The sequence below is a fragment of the Anastrepha obliqua genome, chromosome 4, assembly GCF_027943255.1.
Source record: "Anastrepha obliqua isolate idAnaObli1 chromosome 4, idAnaObli1_1.0, whole genome shotgun sequence".
In the NCBI taxonomy this organism is placed as follows: Eukaryota; Metazoa; Arthropoda; class Insecta; order Diptera; family Tephritidae; genus Anastrepha; species Anastrepha obliqua.
This window is the reverse complement of record NC_072895.1, coordinates 65,870,763-65,891,149: the sequence shown is the minus strand read 5'-3', so window position 1 is coordinate 65,891,149 and position 20,387 is coordinate 65,870,763. Positions and strand designations below refer to the sequence as shown.

The following is a 20,387-nucleotide window of genomic DNA, read 5'->3' as shown; positions in this document are numbered from 1 at the left end:
ACTTCAAAGGGTGATGCAACGAGATGCTTAGGAAAAGTATTAGTAAATAAATTTTTTTTATGAAGCTAACAGGATCTTCTCCCAAACAAAACTATAGGCAATGCTGGTCTATTTAATTCTTAAAATATGTGACATGTTTCACTTAAAAGATGGAATGAAAATCTAGATGTTCTCTGGGTTTTGCAAAGTTACAGCCTTAAAATACCTTTCCTTATGAATTCGAATTCTATATCAACCTAAGCTAAGGTAATAAAATGCGAAAAAGGATAACCTCACTACTACGAGTATTATAATAACGATATACAGTCAGCGTCAAAATAAACCGTACACTACATATTGAGAAGTTGTGAAAATTAAATTTTATTTTATTTATTTACTTTGTAATTTAAATTATTTTTTTTTTAATTAAAAAAAAAATTCGGCAAATTTTCACCAAAATTTGAATTAAGGTAAATAATGTACAAGTTTTAAGTAGTTCAAAAATCACATTGAGTTTTGAGAATTTCCTCGGGACGCGGTCCTGTGCATATAAGGAGTATATAACACCTTCTCATACTACTATTTTTTTATAAGGATGAAACACCCAACAAGCAGAAAGAATTGTCAAAACTCAACGCGATTTCAATTCAATGATCTATATAACTGCATACCCGAAATCATTGTAGAGTGTCGCCTTTTGCTCCTAAAAGGAATCCTAAAACATAGGCTAGAATTCATTTTGATGCAAAATACATGTTTTTAACCAAAATTTTTTAGTTTTCAAACGATAGCGAGAAGTAATTTTCAGAGAAAATACTGGTTTTTGATAAACAATTTTTAAAAATTTTTTAATGAAAAATTCGTTCAGGGTTAAAAAGTTTAAAAAGTGTCCTTAAACGGAAAAAGAAGTAATTTTGATGAAATATACAAATTTTTATTTAGAAATTGTTTAATTCAATTAAAAATTTAATCAAATTAAAATTAAATTAATTTTTTAATTTTTGAATTAAATTTTTAATTTATTAATTAAAATTGTTTAATTCAATTAAAAATTTAATCAAATTAAAATTAAATTAATTTTTTAATTTTTAATTTTTGAATTAAATTTTTAATTTATAATTGAATATTTGTAGTTTTCAATTTCCATTTCGCTTAAACGAAGGCGAAAAGTAATTTTCATAGAATATACATTTTTTATTTCAACTTCTTTACTTTTTAAACCGAAATAAGAATAAATTTTGATATAGAGTACAGGTTTTTTAATTAATACCTTCTCCTAAAATATACAAAAATCTTAAAAAGGTTAAATAGTGTCTAAAGGGTGATTTTAAATGGATTGCAGAAGTAATTTTGATAAAATATACAGCTTTTTGAATTAATTTTATTTAAATTTTTTATCAACTATAAAAAATTTATAGTAGGGTTAAATATTATCTTCAGGGTGTCTTAAAACGGAAATTGCAAGGAATTTTGATAATAAAAATAAAAGTTGATAATTAAATACTTTTTCCAAAATTGTAAAAAAAAGTTTTGATGACAAATTTTTTGAATTTTGAATTTTGAAAAACTCTCAAAGGGGTTCAAAGTATCGAAAGAGTGCCCCAAAACGGAGCCGAAAGGTTATTTTGATAGCTCATACACGTTTTCACTTAAACATGTGCACTTATTTTGAACCGAAAGCACAAAGTATGATAGAAATAAAGGTTTTAATTCATAATATTTTTTTTGTAATTGAGTTATAAAAAATAATAAAGAATAAATAGCGTACAAGTGGCGTAAAATTTGTAGCTTGGGACACCCGGAGAAGCAAAACATTAGTCACAAAAATGCAAAACGTCCCAGTAAGTGCAGCTATGGCAGTAGGATTTGCAATTCTGCTCAAACTTCTTATACTATGGCATGCACACACAAGCACTATCGCAATGCCACATAATTAGTGCTATAAGACTCCAACTATGTATGTATGTGTGTACACGTAAATACTCTGGAGTGATGGGCATTGAATTTGTGGCACCACAAGCATGCTCACGTAGCTACTAATACTGTCAAATTTTGCTGAGGTCCAGTGATACGTACACACATATTTGGGATGCATGCGACTGGTTTTTGATAGAATGCCGTGCTAGGTCATGATGCAGTAATTATAAGGCGGACCAAAGTGATACGGTGGTTAGTGAATGCTTTTGTTCATCACTCCTCTCCGGAATGTGTATGCCAATTGACCCTATGACATTTTGTTACTGCCTTGGTAGCAATATGTGTAACATTGCTGATTGTACAGTGGAAGGTGAATAGACCTCATCGGGTTTGCACAGCAGTTACTCGCATATTTTGTGATTTTGTCTTGCGAGATAAATGCTTGGACACTTAATAGCATTTGAGATACATTACCTGTGACATGAAAAATAAGTGAGCCACAATTGCTGCAAAGAGTAGGAAATGTATGTTGATGTTCTTGATAGGTTTGTATGAACGCATGTATGATATCTGCCACAATGCACAATAAGACGCTGGGGAACTTAATGGGCATCCATTTAGGAGCCCAGTTTTGTAATTGCGACTGGTCAGTTATATTGATTACTAGCTGCGGGTAGAATGCCACGCTTGCGGGAAAAGTAAATTACATCAACTATTCCTTGAAGGGCAACTCCACACTACACTACAATAACAAATCACTGACCTAAAATATAATTCGATTTCACAAATTGTTTATGTATGTATATGTATGCATGTAAAAATAAATTTAATTTGATTAACTTTCTAAACAGCTTCAAATGCTATACATACATATGCACATACAGACAAATTTTATCTTTTATCCAAACCATTGGACCTTCTTCTTACTCCGAAGAGCATCGCCATACCGTTATTGCCACTGTGCTTTTTTTCATATATCTGCGATCAAATGATTTACTGTTCGTCGAATATACTGTTTTCCATTAGATCGAAACATATTTATTTTTATTTTATCCTTTCATAACACATTTTTCCAGTTTCCAGTTTTGTTGCAAATTGAAGCCATTTTATTTAATTTTTTTGTTTTGTAACCTCAACCCTTCTGGGTGTTCTTGGTCTTAATCCGGCTTCTACCAACCTGTATCGGACTTATGTCATGCCAATTTACACTAGTTTTAACCTTATTTGCCGACAAAAATGGTTTAATTTTGCTATAACGTACGATTTTTTTTTTTCTCTTCCCAGAATTTTACGATTTATTCCTCGAGTTTCAGCTTTTGGTACTTTATGAATAGCACTAGAAACTTTTTTCTTTGAACATTTTCCTTTTTTTTATTAATTTGGGTTCTTTCTTCGCACAATAAACAGGCTTATTTTATTTTAAATTTAATTAATTAATTTTACCTTAAGTTCAACTGGGCGAAATTTGTTACTATTAAAATCTGTTGTTATCACCACCTGTTACCTTTCCTATAACTTTTTCCAAGCACCAAACCCATTTGTTTACTCAAGACAATATAAAAATAAGGCAAAATAGCAGATGGAATGCAATAAAGAACAAAAACCCTTTATGGCCACATATTGTAAACAATCTGAACAACAAAAATTTGCGTTTAAGTGATACGGTCCATTCGAAAAATTTATGTAGAGATTTTGAATACTCAATGTATGTGCCATAATAACCATAGCATTGAATTCTAGCATCAAAGCAACTAAGGAAAGATACAACAGGTTGGGCAAACATGATTTGGCTACATCCTCAAGGTACTTGAATATTCTCTCCGTCTTTTCGACAATTTATTTACTAGAGCCTAACGAGAAGCAACTGAGCAGGTTTATTGTTCAATGAGCAAATAAATAGTGTGACCTATGTAATACTGTCGCAGAAAGGAAATATAAATACATATGAATGATGCTTCCAAGATAAACTCTACGCTAAAATTCACCATAAGTGTGCTCAACTCCTGGGAGACTAAGAATTTGAGTGAATACATTCATGCATTCATGCACTTATTAGTTTATAAATATGTGTCGTTGAACCTGTATGTACTGGACGAGAAGCGACGTCAGCAATTGCTTTTCAGTAGCGCCACGGAAGCTCAGGTATTTGCGCTTTGTATTTCATTTGATTACTTCAATGTCTCTTAAGTCGAGCTAGGCGTAAAAATAATTCCCAAACGCAGTTACTAACAAATGATAATGCTTTGTCTTCTTTGGTATTCGTTGTGAGCATAAAAGTTAAGAAAATTTACATATTTAGAAATGTAGTACTGCAAATTGGAAGAAAAACGCAAACGTGTTTGTCATTCATGGAAAAATACTTTTGTATAAATAAATCAATAATTAAATTGAAAATATAAAAACAGTATCCCATTGAATCGACAGACAATACTTAACAAAACTATAGTGCCTTTTAATAAAGAAATTATTTAGCGTTTTGTTTACTCGGGTAGTGGAAAAGATGTTCTCGAATGTGGCTGAAGTGAAAGAGTGTTGCGGAAAAAGAAAATCGGATTTGAGATGAGTGAGCAGTACCATGCAAACATTCTTTACAGATGTAGAAAATAAAATTTCTGATGTCTTCTATGACCGCATGAGAGAAAATTTGCCTATCACTTCTTTAATAATAAAAAGTGGCAGGACATTTGATGTATTTACAAATACCGAAAGTTTGTGAAAAATTATGTCATGTTAGGTCAGCCAGTTGCTTCAACCAGGCAACTAGTCCCTTCAGTGAGACATTTGCAAATTTTCCAGGTTTTCAAAGAAATAATCGCCAAGATATTTGGCACGGCTTCTTTGAAGTGCAGAACATTTACAGAGGAGGTTTTGCACTAACTCAATTTCTTCTTTATCTTCGCAGCTCATGCAGAAGTCATTGTGAGGTACACCAATTCTAATGACTATGGTGCCAATAGCGCAGCGAGCGGTTATAATACCTGTGGGGAAGCTGGTAGTTGATCTGTTGAATCCAGCAGACATTTTGCGGTTAGTAGACAAAGATCACCTTCTACTGTTTTCCGCGATTACGCTCAAGTCAATTGTAGTGTATAGTTTGTTTAGAGGAATGCTTATGTCCTCTACCACTCGCTGAAGGTTAAACTCAGAACCTTGCCTTGCTCACTCATACACTCTTTCATTTACCTCCACTCCAGAGTCGCCGGGGACCCAACAACGTGTGGTGTTGTGTTGTTGGATAAGCGAGAGCGACCTCCTGAATTTTGTAACACATCGTGAATTGATGCTCGTTGAGGCCAGTGATATAAGTCCAGTTGGAGAGTCTAAAGGGCGAATTTAAGGATAATTGTTCCGAGTATACTCTCGATCCAGTGCCATTGTCCATCTTTGAGCAGTGAGTATAAATATGGTGGCCTCTATTATCTGATACGACTTGGTCTGCCAATCCTTCCTTTGGGGTATTCGTATTTTATAGTCTTTGTTCAGAGCTATCTTCGGAACCAGATAGTATGGTTTTGATTTTTCCTGCAAGTGTACCGCAGATAGTAGAGCTGATTCATGATCGTGCATGTTTTCTTTAATACTAGAAGCAAAAATAAAGTTTATTTAGTAGGAAACTATTGCTTTTCTACTCAACTTATCAGTTCTGCCAGAAAGACCAGTCACTCCTGCCACAATTGAAGTTTAAAATTAATAATATTTCAAGAATGTGTTTACTGCGCGATCAATCGTTTTCCCCAAACGTCCGAAGTGACAGAAAAGGAAATGGTCATCCTCGCGTGGTTCGAACCAGTCCAGCCATAAAATCCGTTCGAGAAAGAATTCCCTTTAGAAAGCAGAAAACCATGTCCAGGAAATGAATGTGTCGACCAGATCCATGTCAAGACTAATTAGACTCGGTGGCACGCGGTCAACGGCCATGAAAATATTATTTTCATAGATGAAACAATTTTCACTGTTGAAGAAGTTTTTAATAAGCAAAACGACAAAATGTAAAGACAGAAAGTGTACCAGGAGGATGTCTTAGAAAGCATTGTAAAGAAGTTGAGCAGTACCCTCTTCAATGGAGGCGTTGGATCTTTCAGAAATGATTCCGCCACAGCCCATAGGCAAAAATCACCCAGAATTGGCTAAAATCAATATTCATGGGTTCATAGTCGCATAAGATTGGCCGTCCGGAAGTCCAAGTCTGAATCCATTGGACTACAGCTTGCGGCCAGCATTGGAGAACATGACCTGTCGAAGACTTCATAACTTCATTATAAAAGTATTATAATTTCATATCTATAACGGACTTAACTTATAGCAGAACTTATGGCAGGACTAAGTACATATTTTAATATCGATTATTGTTAATTGCTTACACTTCTTTTTGCGTTTTAAAAAGTACTAATTTTCTTGAAAACACAAAGTACATAAATAAAGTACAGAATTATGACCAAAAACAACTTTGCCTAAATAATTGTAATCTTAAGAATATTACTTTTAGATTATTTTGTCGTAACATAGTTTTGAAAATACATATTTATGACCCAAAGAAATTCTGATTTGTCCCAAAGTAAAAAAAACAAAACGATATTATAATGCAGAATTTATGACCGCCCCCAATTGCGAATATATGTGAGAGCTTTATAATCATAAATACCCCCAATACTTATGATCATTAGTACTCGTAAAGGGCGAAAATTAGTCTGGGTTGCTTCTTGTAGTACCCGTCGCTAAGTTGTATACAGGCATTTCAAGCACGAGCTTTCCTCCTAAATTAATTAATCATCTTATCAAAGTCATATTCGGTCTTAGGCTTTGTGCAGAGATCAAAAAAAAAAAAAACACGCAATTCTTGTAGTCACAGTTTACACACATTTCATGTCATGAAAAGCATAGGAATGAAAAACCTGTTCATTGTGTGTATTTGCATCTCTAAGCCAAGCACGTGACTCGCAATGAATTCCCATATAAATTAGAATTGTCACGTGATGTAGAGAGAGGGTGGGAGTGGGCTGTGATATTTGACATGAAGTTCACAAAAATTGTCGCCTATCCATTCACTTTTATTCCTTCAATACATTTTACCAAAATATGCACATACTATACAATTGGTGTGTATGTGCACCTACATATATAGATCAGTATTTAGATGCACGCTTTTATGAATACCAAAACGCATGAATATGGTTATAGGCTATGTATTTGGTATGAGAAGGTGCACACACATACAGGAATAATAGAAGTTGAATATTGACAAATAAAACCGCCCATAATTCACTCATTCGATCATCTCTTCCGCCTCCCATGCGCATTTCTGCCTTGGTCTTTTGATATTTGCTCTTTGGCATGCCATTGCACAAGTCTTTTGTATGTATATTTTCATACATACTCATATGTGTGCGATAACACAATTACACTTGCGGTAAAAAAAAACGCCGATTTTCCTCAAATTTAAGCAATATTTTTAATATATAAATGAATGAGGTCTACTTATATTTTATCGCTATTAGGTGGTCAAAAATGTTCTCTTGCGCTAAGTTGTAATCAGTTTTAAAGCTATTCAGCCAACAACAACAAGCATAAAAGGTATTTTATGTAATGGCGAAGTCATACAAATGCCCATTTGGTTTAATACAAAGTTAAGTTTTCTTGCTATGGGACAACACACCTTCAAGCAGAATCTTAGATGTGATGAGCTAAGTCTAAGAGACGTGAACGGGCACCAAATTATGGATTTACACCAGGCGAAGCCCTTATTGAGGGGGTATAATCAAAGGTGGTGCAGGCAACTTATAACGTTTCCTAAAGATGAGCTGTGAATGCCCATGGATATTCTCACAAGTCACTGCAAATTGCGTAGTCATGTGCATATTATTGGGATATGTTCCACCAACTGTTGTCATTTCTCCGACCAGTCCCCGGATACTCTGGCACACCTCGAATGTGACGCTATAGCGCCTAGAAGGTTGAGACATCTCGGCTGGATGTGGCCGGAAAAAAGGCCAAGTGCTCAGCCCAATTCAGCTCTATCTTAGGTTTATTAATGGGACTGGGATGAGGTACTGGCATAAGGCAAAACTAATTTTCATTCATTTATTTATTCAACAATTTGGCAAAAATCGGTATTAGTAGTAAAAAAAGAGATGTGCGTATGCTTCTTTTATTGCCTTATTAGTGGATTCTTAATTTTTAAGAAATATTCTTAACTCGAAATTTTATGCTTTGACAATAGTTTCGAGAATTTTCTTTAATAAATTGATATTAGTCGTCTTCTGCTGGCGTATCTTTCTTGTTAAATATACCACATAGTTGCAATGGGATCGAGGTCTCAACTGTTTCCCGGCCATGCCATCGATTCAATTCCCAAAACGATTTATATGGTTGTCAAAAAAGTCTTGCGGTATTTTTATTGAATTTTCAATTGTTCATAAAATTGGTTATAATAATGCGATTTAAGTCAAATATGCGCCGTTTTGTTCGATGACGAGTTCCCAACGAGATGCCAACTTCAAATGCCCCTCTTATAGAAGCTCGCTTCCCTATTGTCAAAAAACTCGGAGAGCCACTTTTCACAGGACTCTCTTGAGGACAACTTCCGACTACCAAGCTCGTTCGCCATGGACAGAAATAGGTGGTAATCACTTGGTGCGAGATCCGTTCTATACGGTGGATGCAAAAGAACCTCCCATCCGAGCTCCCGGAGCTTCTGACGCGTCACCAAAGATGTGTGTGGCCTGGTGTTGTCCTGATGGAAGACAATTCGACCTCTGTTGATCAAAGATGGCCTCTTCTGCATGAGTGCTGCATTCAAACGGTCCAGTTGTTGGCAGTACAGGTCCGAATTGAGCGTTTGGCCATAGGGGAGCAGCTCATAGTGGATGATTCCCTGCCAATCCCCCCAAACACACAGGAGAACCTTCCTGGCCGTCAATCCAGGCTTGGCCACCGTCTGGGCAGCTTCACCGCTTTTCGACCACGACCGTTTGCGCTTCACGTTAACGTAAGTGACCCACTTTTCATCGCCAGTCACCATCCGCTTCAAAAAAGGGTCGATTTTGTTGCGATTCAGAAGCGATTCGCATGCATCCATACGGGTAAAAATGTTTTTTTGGGTCAAGTCGTGTGGCACCCATATATCGACCTTCTTTTTGAATCCAAGCTTCTTCAAATGGTTTTAACGGTTTGATGACTCATACCCAGCTCTTGGCCGATGCTACGGCTGCTACTATGCCGGTCTCTTTCGATCAATTCAGCGATTTCATCGAAATTTTCGACGACAGGCCTTCCGGACCGTGGCGCATCTTCGATCACCTCTGCACCAGAACGAAAACGTTGAAACCATCGTTGTGCGGTGGAAATAGAAACTGTATCGGGTCCATAAACTGCACAAATTTTATTGGCAGCATGAGATGCATTTTTGCCTTTATCGTAGTAGTACTGTAAAATATGCCGTATTTTTTCTTTATTTTGATCCATGTTTTGCGACGCTATAACTCACGAACGACTAAAAGCAAACAACAATTAATCAAACACGTGAAAAGAGCTTTCCAAAAAGCTCTAGCGTGAACCGATGTGACGAATACAACTAGAACTACGCGCTTGCAAAGACAAGCTTGCGGAAATACCGCAAGCCTTTTTTGCCAACCTTATATATTCCGTTATTGCTGTAATATTGCCACTTCGTTATAATAAATTGGTTTAAGTTTCTAATTTCGATGTTATGCTATAAATATAATATTTCCTTCGTGCTCTGACAGCTCAAAATAAATAGAAGATTTTATGCATCAACAAAGGAAATTCTTCCAACACCGTAACCTGTTATTGCTCCCCAAACCATTATTTATGCTGATGGTTTCACTGTACCCTGACCGCCGTTATGACAAAACCTTTTATTTTATCTGCGGCGCACTGAGCATCTTGCATTTGAGGAGCGTAAATTTATTTCACACCCATCTGAAATAATGACTCGTACCCAGTCATGTGTCTAATGTCGGGTTTCCTGATATCACTTTAAACGGGTGGAACACATTTTTGCAATGAGAAGCGGCTTTTTAGCGGATCTGTGACCCATTAAATCAGTTTCTCTCAAGTGACGTTGCGTAGTTGAGGCGATAGCCATGTTATGTCTGTACTTTTACTCCACAGCATTTTCCAGATCAGCTTTGAATCGATCACACTGAGCTATTTTGACGATATCTCTATCTTCACGCGCAGTGATATTTCATAGATGCCTACTTTTAAGTCGTTTTACGGAAGATTCATTGCTATGTGTTATACGTGAAACTTTGAAATATATAATATATTTTTTTGCTTTTCGGATAAAATCAGTTCCGTTATTTTTATAACAACAGCCAGACATATCATATATTCATCGCTATAAAATGTCACAAAATAAGTTCAAAATTCAAACACCATTAAAAAATGGGAATGCTTCGTTACGCATTTCAAACGACTGTAAAAGCAACGTAACTGAAAAAAATCCTCAACTTTTTTTTTTTCACCGTAAGTGTATGTATGTATGTATGTTTGCTTGCAAATTTAATAAATTTGTTAAATTTTCTTTCTTTTGTGAAATTTCATTAAGGGGCATGCTGATTTCTCTAAAGTTCCCAGGTAACATATTCTTCCTTTAAGTTCATTTACCACTCAGCATATGCTTTGTCATGCAAAATTTCATACATACTTACATACTCGTGTAAGACATGGCGTAAGTTTATTATGCTTGTATGATATCAAAGGAAAACTTTTTGCCTTGCTATCTTTTGTAATAGCAGTCAGCTTGTTTTTTCATAGTAAATATAGTGATTTTATTCTTCAGAATGGAAGTTGCTGCATTTCTCTTTTGAACAGCCGGTTGCAGTCTCTTAGCCAGAGCATTTCTCAAAAGTCAGTCGTTGCCTGTTTACATACAATATAGTACTTTGTCATACACCTTTTCTTACATATGAACTAGCAGTGAAATACTTGAGAAAAAGTGCAAATCAAAAATACAATTTTACTGGTGTTTTATGCAGAATTTACCTCGTTTATAGAGCGCTATGATTTTCTACTTTGCTCTCCTTTCGATTTTTTACTTTCATTCGTAGTGGAAAATTGAAGATGCAAAATATTTATATTATCATTCTTAACTTATGTTAAACCGTTGAGTTTAAATATAAAGGCTAGTTCTGCAAATCATTTTCGAGTGTATGTCAATCAAATTCACTCTGTTTCAATTTCACTGCTTCATTCCTACTTTTTTCTTAAATGAATTTTCAGAAGAAACAAATTCACAAGAAAACTGTCAGTTAGTATTTTCAATTAATTTAAATTTATGAATTCGATGCATGCGCACTAAATTGCCAGTGAAAAGATAATTTTCGAATAACTCATTTTTCAGAACATCAAGTTTAAATCCATCCATATTTAGTTTCACCTTCATATTCACTTTAACTCGAACTTCAGAAACTGCATGATAAACTGAATAAAAGTTTATGTGTGACCCCCTCTGAGAAAGACCAAAATCAAAATTTCGGTAAATACGGATTTAACAATTTATAATTTTTTAAAATAGTAAGATCCTTAAAACCTATATACAAACCTATATTTTCATAAAAAAAATTATTCAAAATAAAGTTTTTTCACTTATCCAAAAAAAAGCAAAAATTCTCTTGGCACAATGGCATTATATTTTTAGGGGCCTTTTAAGAAAATTCCCTTTGGTCTTTGCGGCCTTTGGTCTTTATGTATATATAGGGTTATTCAATAGGTGCGCTTCAACTTTTTTCCGATAGGGAGGGCGAACGACGCAATATTTTTTATTTTTCGCTTGTCATTTGTAAACTTCATTAGTATACATTTCATCATGGAACGCTACACATTTGAGCAACGATTGCAAATCGTGCAAATTTTTTATGAAAATAATTGTTCTGTTGTTGCTACTTTAAGAGCATTACGGCCATTTTACGGTCCATTTAACAAGCCGTCCCGTTTTGGGGTTATGTGAAGAGCCAATATTGAACGCGAAATTGCTGGAATTTCGGCCGATTTATGCAAAAGAGTGGTCGAAAATTGGGTTCAACGATTGGACTTCGTAAAACGTGCACGCGGGGGTCATGCAAAAGAAATCGAATTTCATACTTAAATGTATATATTCAAACTCGATAATAAAAAAAAAAAATTAGTTGAAAAAGTCAAAGTTGAAGCGCTCTTACTGAAAAACCCTACATATCAGTATTGATTTACTTTGAAATGGGTAAGTTTATTGCGGAAATATTTCGATGGGAATATATTGTAATTTTCGCGTTGAAGGTAGTGGTGTGCGTGCAAAGTATAATCAAATTGAATGAGAGCGCGTCTGTTTGTTCCTCCAAAATCGTTAAGGCCTTGTCGGTAGACACTTGATTGTTTAAAAAATGAAATGGAAATATTGCAGTACATATTGGAGTCCAGCACAATAAAGTAAGACTATTTTTAAAAACTTTTCATATTATTTTGAACGTACCAATCTCCGAAGCCTAGAAAAATATTTCTAAAATTCGTATGTACCTGTATGGTCTACTAGCGTTGCTAAAAAGAAATTCGTCTATTTGTATTTCTATTTTAATACGCTAATCTCCGAATGGGTATGGAAATTTTCCGAGCAGATTATTAAGTGCATTATGTCTTGAATATATTACTCTCCATGCGGCCTAGCATCGAAGCTATTTCTAAAAATCGTCCTCCTAAAGTTCTATTAGAGATGGGCGCGATTCTATGAGTTTTTAAAATTATGCTTGATAAATTTGGTACATGCATCTACCAAGCATAATGATGTGGCTGTGGTATGGAATGGTGTTTGATGAAGTGGTTTCATATGTATCTGTTATTTTTTTATCTGCATCAGAACTATCGATATCGATAACTATGATTTGACAACTGAGAATATCAAACTGAGTTGAATTTTCTATTCAGTAAGGTTTGTTAAGTCAACTTGAATCGCTTAACGTCAGGACAACGCTTCTAATTGTAGAAATTTACTTTGAAAAAATATATCAATATTTTTTCGTAAACTTCATAGAGCGAAGTATTGAAGAAAACGCCGAAATGTCGATTCATCATCTTTCTAAACTTGCTGGCCTTTGTCCTTCAACTACGTGGAAAATTAATGAAAGGTCTTGGCTTAGCTGCCCACAAAATACAGCTCGTACAGAAATTGAAGCCAAGTGACTACTGTTTGCGTCGCCTTTTTGCTGATTGGGATAATTTGGATTTGAATAATAGATATGTTATTTTATATAGAAAAAGTAGCCAAAAATTGGACTGGTCAAATGGACCATTTAACTTGTAGCCGCGGCGGACATATGCTGGATATCATATTCAAAAACTAAATAATATAAAATTACCAACCAAACTATAATACAAAAAAAGAAATTATTTAATTTTTTAGCTATTAGTAAACTTTGCCTTTGTAACATATTTTTAATTGAGGTACTAAAATAAAATAATAACAATTTCATTAATAAAAAACATTAAAATACTGATAACCGCACCAACTTATCACCCATAATGCATCCGAAATACCGAAAAATTTGAAATATTGAATTGAAAAAAAGAGTTCTATCGAATGAATACTCCTCTTCTTCGTTTCTTTCTCGTGCTAATAGGCGCCAGTTGGACACACCAAGTAAAGCCAAGCCCTTCTTCATCGATCTTTTCAACGCAGAAGAGGCATTCTTCTTCCTCTGCCAGCACCAGCTGGTGTCGCATCGAATACTTTCAGAGCCGGAGCGTTTGACACAACCAACGAAGCGACTGGATATTTATCCGCTTCTCTATACCATCGTAAAGCTAATCGTTCCATCGCCTATGATACCCGCCATCGTCAACATGTAAAGATCCAAAACTTTTCCGTAGAATTTTCTCTCAAACACTCCAAAGGACGCCTTATTAGACGTTGTCATCGTCCACCCTTCTGTGTCATACGTTAGGATGGGCATGATGAGAGCCTTTTAGAGTGTTAGTTTTGTTCGTTGAGATGGAACTTTACTACTCAGTTGTCGAGAGAGTTTTTGTTGAAAGAATAATGAATACTTATCCCTTGCCAAACAGCAAACAAATAGTTGTAAAATAAAAGAAAATATAAAAACGCGATGAACTTATTCCCCAACCTAAAACATACTACATACATATATAGTATATATAGTACACACTAGTAAATATCAACTGTATATATGGTAGTTATTCATTTGTGGATTCCGGTATAAATTCGCTTGTCTGTTTTTTTGTATTTGCAGGAATTGTACTCGTGGGACAAAGGAAACGCACTCACATATCCCATTCGTTATCGAGAGGCCAGCATCATCGGTGACCGGACGTAAATAAGCGGAGTCGGGTCGAACAAAATGATGCACCGCGCGGCAAATAAATGCAACCTAGCAACTCAGCCGCACAAAGGCCACTTTCCCCATAGCTTAGTGAGAATGAATGAGTGTGTGTTTGCATACATGGAAACATGTACATACATAAAAGCAACTAAAAATTATCCGATACAGGCTGTGTGGGATTTAAGGCCACCAAAATGCATACATATTTACTAAGCTATTCAATGTGAATTAATCATTTATTTATAGATCATCAATTTGTTTTGTATCACTAAGGCTAATTGGGAGTTGTTAAAATCGAAAACTAAAATGATTATTTATTTAGAATGGAAATTATTTTATTTACGAATTTTAATTTTTACACAATTTCAAAATAAAATCAAAAAACGATATGTGTCAATAAAAAATAGTAGATTTAATAAAAAGTAAAATAGACAAATAGCATTTTAACAAACAGTAAATAATTAGTGTTGAATTAAAACTACTAATAAAATTTGTATGTATAAAATATTAGCAAATGAAGCAGAAAAAATTACATGCATAAGTATATATGTACATAAATTTGTGTATTTTTATGCGATAAATTGTAGTAATGGCAACCGCAAAGAATTTATAATAAATGATGTGAAATGACACAATATTAAATTAGATTAATTGAAACGTTGGTTGAAAGTCGACGAATCCGGTGGGAGGCAGTTATCCAGCAAATTTTGTGCTCCGCATTAGTCTCAACTCCTTCTGTGATGAAATTTTATGAAATTGGGGAATAACGGTTTTGGTTAACACTTTTAGCGCATTTAGGCATTGACGCAAACTTCAGCGACAATTTGCCCCAAAAATACATTGCAAGACCATTTTCTCAGATTTTGTATAAAAAGTAGAAAAATTCCATAAACTTTCCATGCAATGGTTCCAATTCCAAGAGTTTTAATTTGAATTTCTAGAAAAATTCCATGCAGTTCTATGCATTATTAAATTTTAGTATAATAAAGTGTAAGTTTAAAGTTGTTAAATAATCCCGCTTATTTTTAATCATTTTTTCTTGAACATGTCGCGCTTTTTCTCCATATCAAGAATTTAGGACTTCATCAAGTCCTCTCTAAGTTCTAATAACAGGAGTATAAGAGACTGTATCTGTCTCTAACTCGCTCTAATAAGAACAAATGATTAGAGGTATTCGAAAGAGGAATTGGCGAACCGATTACGGTATTTTTAATATTAGTAACAAAGCAGAGTGAAATTCTCATTGTGAGAATATGATCTGCCACTATGTAAAAATTTTAAATATATTAATGCACATCTTGAATCATGTGAACAATTAGGATCAGCGAAATTTAATGTTTTGAGAGCAAAACTATGAAAATTTTACGTATTAATGTGATCAGAAAATTATAGTCTACCTATGAAGACCGTATATTCTCATTTAAACCTTGCGAGCGACGTTAATAAATATAATAGTAACTTCAAAGTAGAGCTCGAATACCCGCACATCTATTTGATGCGCATTACTTGAAAATTTTGAGGGCGTAAACTCGAGGCAATACTTTTGATTATTTTTGCTTGTTTTTTTTTTGTTTTTAGTTTTAAGTCACAATCTCTAAAATTTCTAACAAACATTTTAGCAGTTGAGCAATGCATATAACTAGTATCACTGGTCGATACCCAGGTATTTGGAGCTCTATGTCCCAAACAAAATGATGAATGAAGACAAGCTTCATCTACGCGTCAATGTTATAATTGAAGTGACTGAGAAGTGAGAATTTCGAGTCAAAGGTTGCACCTACATCAGAAATTTCATTCAGAGTTGTGAGACGCATGCCCGTAATAAAATAATGACATATGAAGACACTTCTTAGTATCTATTTAATAGAAGTCGTCTTTTATCTGACTGGAGCATAAAGAAATCAGAGATGCTAGACATTGACTTATATATTTCCAAATCGTTTGCATAAAAAAGAAGTTCAGCGAAGAAGCGAAAATATTCAGTTGCATCTATTAGAAAGACGAACTTCCTTTAATGATTAAATTTCACAAAGATTTTCACAATGAAAATTACTGTTAGAACTTTTTTAAAGAAATAAATGCGCAGTTGCTGTAGCGCATCAAATGGTTGGAAAAAGAAAATTCTAAGTTGCGAACGGAAGTGAATCGATTTCATGAGATGAAACGCAATATCACATACGTTTTGCGCATAGGCAGTTGTACAAGTAGTTAAATCCCTGCAAGCAAAAGTATTGGTATTGGACGGAATGTTTCATGAGCAATAGTCTTACAGTTTACGGAGCCTAGAGCATACAGGCCTTTACATTTCACCTACTACAAAATAGTTTCAGAAGTTGAAACGCGAGGATAATAAATGGTCTTTTAGAAGTCACGCCTAGATGGTATCTTTGTTTTGGTTTTTATGCCATTCTTGACATTTGCCAAGTAGACAGATATACAATTTTACACGATAGAACAACGCGTCCAAATTATTGAAACTTATGAAAATGGTCCAGCTTTAAGAACAAGGCTTCCAGCTGGAAATAGCCTGTATATTGTACTTTCGATTGCCGAGTGTCTGAAAAAATTTTGTACAACATTATTTTAAAATTTCACGATGGTATCAGACATGGATCTCACGAATCAAATGCTATGTAGGACTAGACATTTCAGTGCGTATTCATGTGCACAAATAAAAAAATACTCTTACGAAATATTATATATGATTCACATATATTTATTAGAAAAATATTGATTTTAACCTTAGACTCTTTTTGGGTGTTTGGCCGACCCCACTGCCAATATGCGACTGTATTTCCACAAATTGAGGGACGTACAGTTTTACGCCACCTCCTAATAGCAGATAAATTTCATCAGATAGTGATAATGATTAAAAAATTTATTACTGTATTAATTTTCATTGAAATTTCATTAAATAAAAATTTGAATACAAGTTTATTTTAAGCGTTTACATGATTTGCTTTTTGCCATTCGAAGTATTTTATTATGCAGTTTTATTTTTTAAATTTAATTATTTGGTCTGGTGTCAATCAGATATTTATTTACAATCCGCCACTTGTTTTGCTACAGACAGTCGTGTTCATAAAATGGTGTCTATTTATTTAAAGAATAGCCAAGTTTATCTAACATTTGCGCACATCTAATAACTGTCAGTAATATTCCTAGTGTGCATGTAATAATAACCCTTTGTCTCATATACACCGGGCTGCCTACTAATAGCTGAATTGCTTTTGAGTTGAAAAATAGTCAACATTAAGTAAGCAGTGACAAATATAATTACAAAGGTATAAAAATCAAAAAGTCAAAGACAGATGGCTTCCATGCAAAGGTGACGGATACTTTCACCATGGCTTCCATGTAAAACCAAATAACCACAAAATGGAAAAGTGAGTAAACGAAGAACAACGCCAATATGAAAAACTTCAAGATGCATTAAACTTCATGGAATTGAAAAGTGAAAACATATAACAAGAATGCAAGTCTTTCATAATAAGCTTATTGACATTTACTGCTTGTTCTCACCTTTTCTTGCTTTTTTCCCCTTTTTACGGAAAACATTTGCATTGCCCTTTTTGAGTGTAGGTGGCACATTTAGTTTTTGTACCATTTTTCTTGGGGCTTTGTCATTATTTAAGCGCCACTTTCTGCTGACACCATCTTTATTTTTATTTGCACTGTGACTTTTTGGCATTTAGTAGATATGTTTTGTTGCAATCGAAAGTGTCATTTAAAAAAATTTTGAGCAGTCGTTTATATAGAGGAAAAAATTGTGAAAAATCAACGATGTTTATTATAGCAAAATCCAAAGGCGTCAAAACTGCGTACTTTTTTTTTCAGAAAAAGTTTGATAAATTGAATTTAATACATTTTGTACAAGATTTGAGGCTTTGTGTTATATGCTTTTTGTTGTAGTATGAACTATGTTTATGCGGCCGCCGTAGCCCAATGGGTTGGTGCGTGATTAGCATTCGGAATTCACAGAGGGAACGTAGGTTCGAATCTCGGTGAAACACCATAAAATAAGAAAAACATTTTTCTAATAGCGGTCGCCCCTCGGCAGGCAACGGCAAACCTCCGAGTGTATTTCTGCCATGAAAAAGCTCCTCATAAAAATATCTGCCGTTCGGAGTCGGCTTGAAACTGTAGATCCCTCCATTTGTGGATCCAAAACTTTGTCCAAATTAAGCAGTAATATCGATTTAACTGAAAATGTCAAAATATGTATTGTAATTTTTTGTGCCTTACCTTTGGAGTGAAGTATTTAAAGCAACAAGAAAATAATAAAAATAAATGCTTTCGTTACTGAGAATGGATGTTATATTGTCAATGTTTTTAAAAGTCCATTAAAAAATTTACGAGCATTAAAACATGTTTAGGCAGCCTAAGGCTTAGAGCGTAATTTCTTCCCCTTGTGTCAGTTTCATGAGCAAAATTTAACTTCCTCTGTTATTATTCCATCCTATCGAATACTCACTTTTCTAACAATCTACTTTCAATCATTTTGATGGCGTCATATTCAAATTCTAAAAACTCTATTCCGACTGCATATCGCTCTTAACCACGAAAATGGCGTAAGTGACAAAGAATCTATTTTCCAATTGACGCGTTTTTTAATTGCAATGAAGTATAATCCGAAGTTGCTTTCGCTAGAAAGTTGTAAGCAAGGTATTTCTTAGGCTTTGAAATTTTTACAGTGTGCGCATATGGTGGTACGCTATCGATTTTTATCAAAAACAGAAAATCGAAAATTTTGTCACTTACTTCCATGTGACGGTATTTCGATATCTCCCATTGTAAACATTTTAATAGCAATAATTTTTTAAGGAAGTTTATTATGCTCACTCCCTGGCCTATTAGGCTCAATGCAAACAACAGACAAATAACAGGCAGAAAAATGTAATATTCACAAAAGTTCTTTATCAGTAAAATTCAATCACCTCCTCTTCTTCAGTGTAGTCCATCAGTTACCCAACATTTCATCAAAGTAAAAAACGTGCGCAGAAATTGATTAATTAATTAAATCAATTACCTGGAATTGATAGCAAAACCGTTGTGAATGTTGGCAGAAAAATAATAAAATAAAAGTTTCCAAAATCCCACAAAGCCAGTACAGGTTTTTATAGTTGTTATGTAGCAAAATTCAAACGTTATTTATGTGGCAACATCATTACGCAAATATGTTTGTTTCTGTTGCTCCCGAAGCCGCGTAAGTCATGTCTGTGGCTGCGTTGGTGGCAGTTGTGGTTGCGGTTGCCCTGCGCCACGAACATTTGTTCATTCGCCCACTTTTGGTTTTAAGCAGTCATAAGCGTTTTTAGCTGTTGAAGAGTTTTTTGGCATGAATGATTAAAAAACTTTTCAGTTGATCTACACATAAGTGTTCATATGTATGCATGTATGTACAAATGTGTGCACTAGTTTCTCATGTAACACAGTGAGGCTCATGCACTGGCAGCTACCAACTTATGAGATAAAAAGATGCATTTTGAGCACAGTGTTGAATTATTACTGAAGAGAGAGGGAATGTTTGGTGGAGAAAGTAACAAAGAAATAAGTCATATATCTATAGCAGACATCGAAAACTTTTTAACTTTTCTACAAGCGGAGAACTACTTTTGCTCCATTGCAGTACTACTACTCGTTTTCGCAAAGTGGGAGCGCGTATGATATTGGTCATAAAAATGAAACTAATTATTATGTTAGTATGCATGTATTTCCCCTTTTCAAAGTTTTGCCGTGCATGCTGAGAGAGCATAGGAATTCTTCGCATGTGAGCAGAAATAATTAGTTCACGAATGTGGATTAGTCATAAATGTCTGACATGCTTTAGTAAAGTTATGAGTTTTGGCATTAACAGAGTTTCCTGACTTATTTTCACATGAATGATAATTAAAGTTTGTTTGGTATAATTCTGCAATTCTCTAATTATCTTGTAAAAAGTATGCTTTTCAGAAAATATTATATTGTATTAATACATGAGATTCATTCCACTCTACATATATGAAAAAAATTACAAAAAATGTAAAAAAATAGTTGAAGTGGCATATTTGTGCAATTTTTAGAATGATATTAATGCCATTTCTTAGTTTTAAACAATTTTATACTGTGTGCAGATTGGCAGAAAATTAAATTAACACTGGACTACAAACAGTTGTTAAACAC

At 34.4% G+C, this 20,387-nt stretch overlaps 1 protein-coding gene across 6 annotated transcripts in view; it reads left to right on the top strand.

Annotated features, from left to right (window-relative positions):
- LOC129244667 (uncharacterized) overlaps positions 1–14,362 on the top strand; it is a 141,386-nt gene extending 127,024 nt beyond the window's left edge. For all 6 annotated transcript variants that reach the window (XM_054882435.1, XM_054882434.1, XM_054882433.1 and 3 more), the window contains one exon: positions 14,136–14,362. In XM_054882435.1, the coding sequence (XP_054738410.1) occupies positions 14,136–14,219 (84 nt within the window). In that variant the 3' untranslated portion in view covers positions 14,220–14,362. The remainder of the gene's footprint in view (positions 1–14,135) is intronic.
- The last annotated feature ends 6,025 nt before the right edge of the window (positions 14,363–20,387 follow it).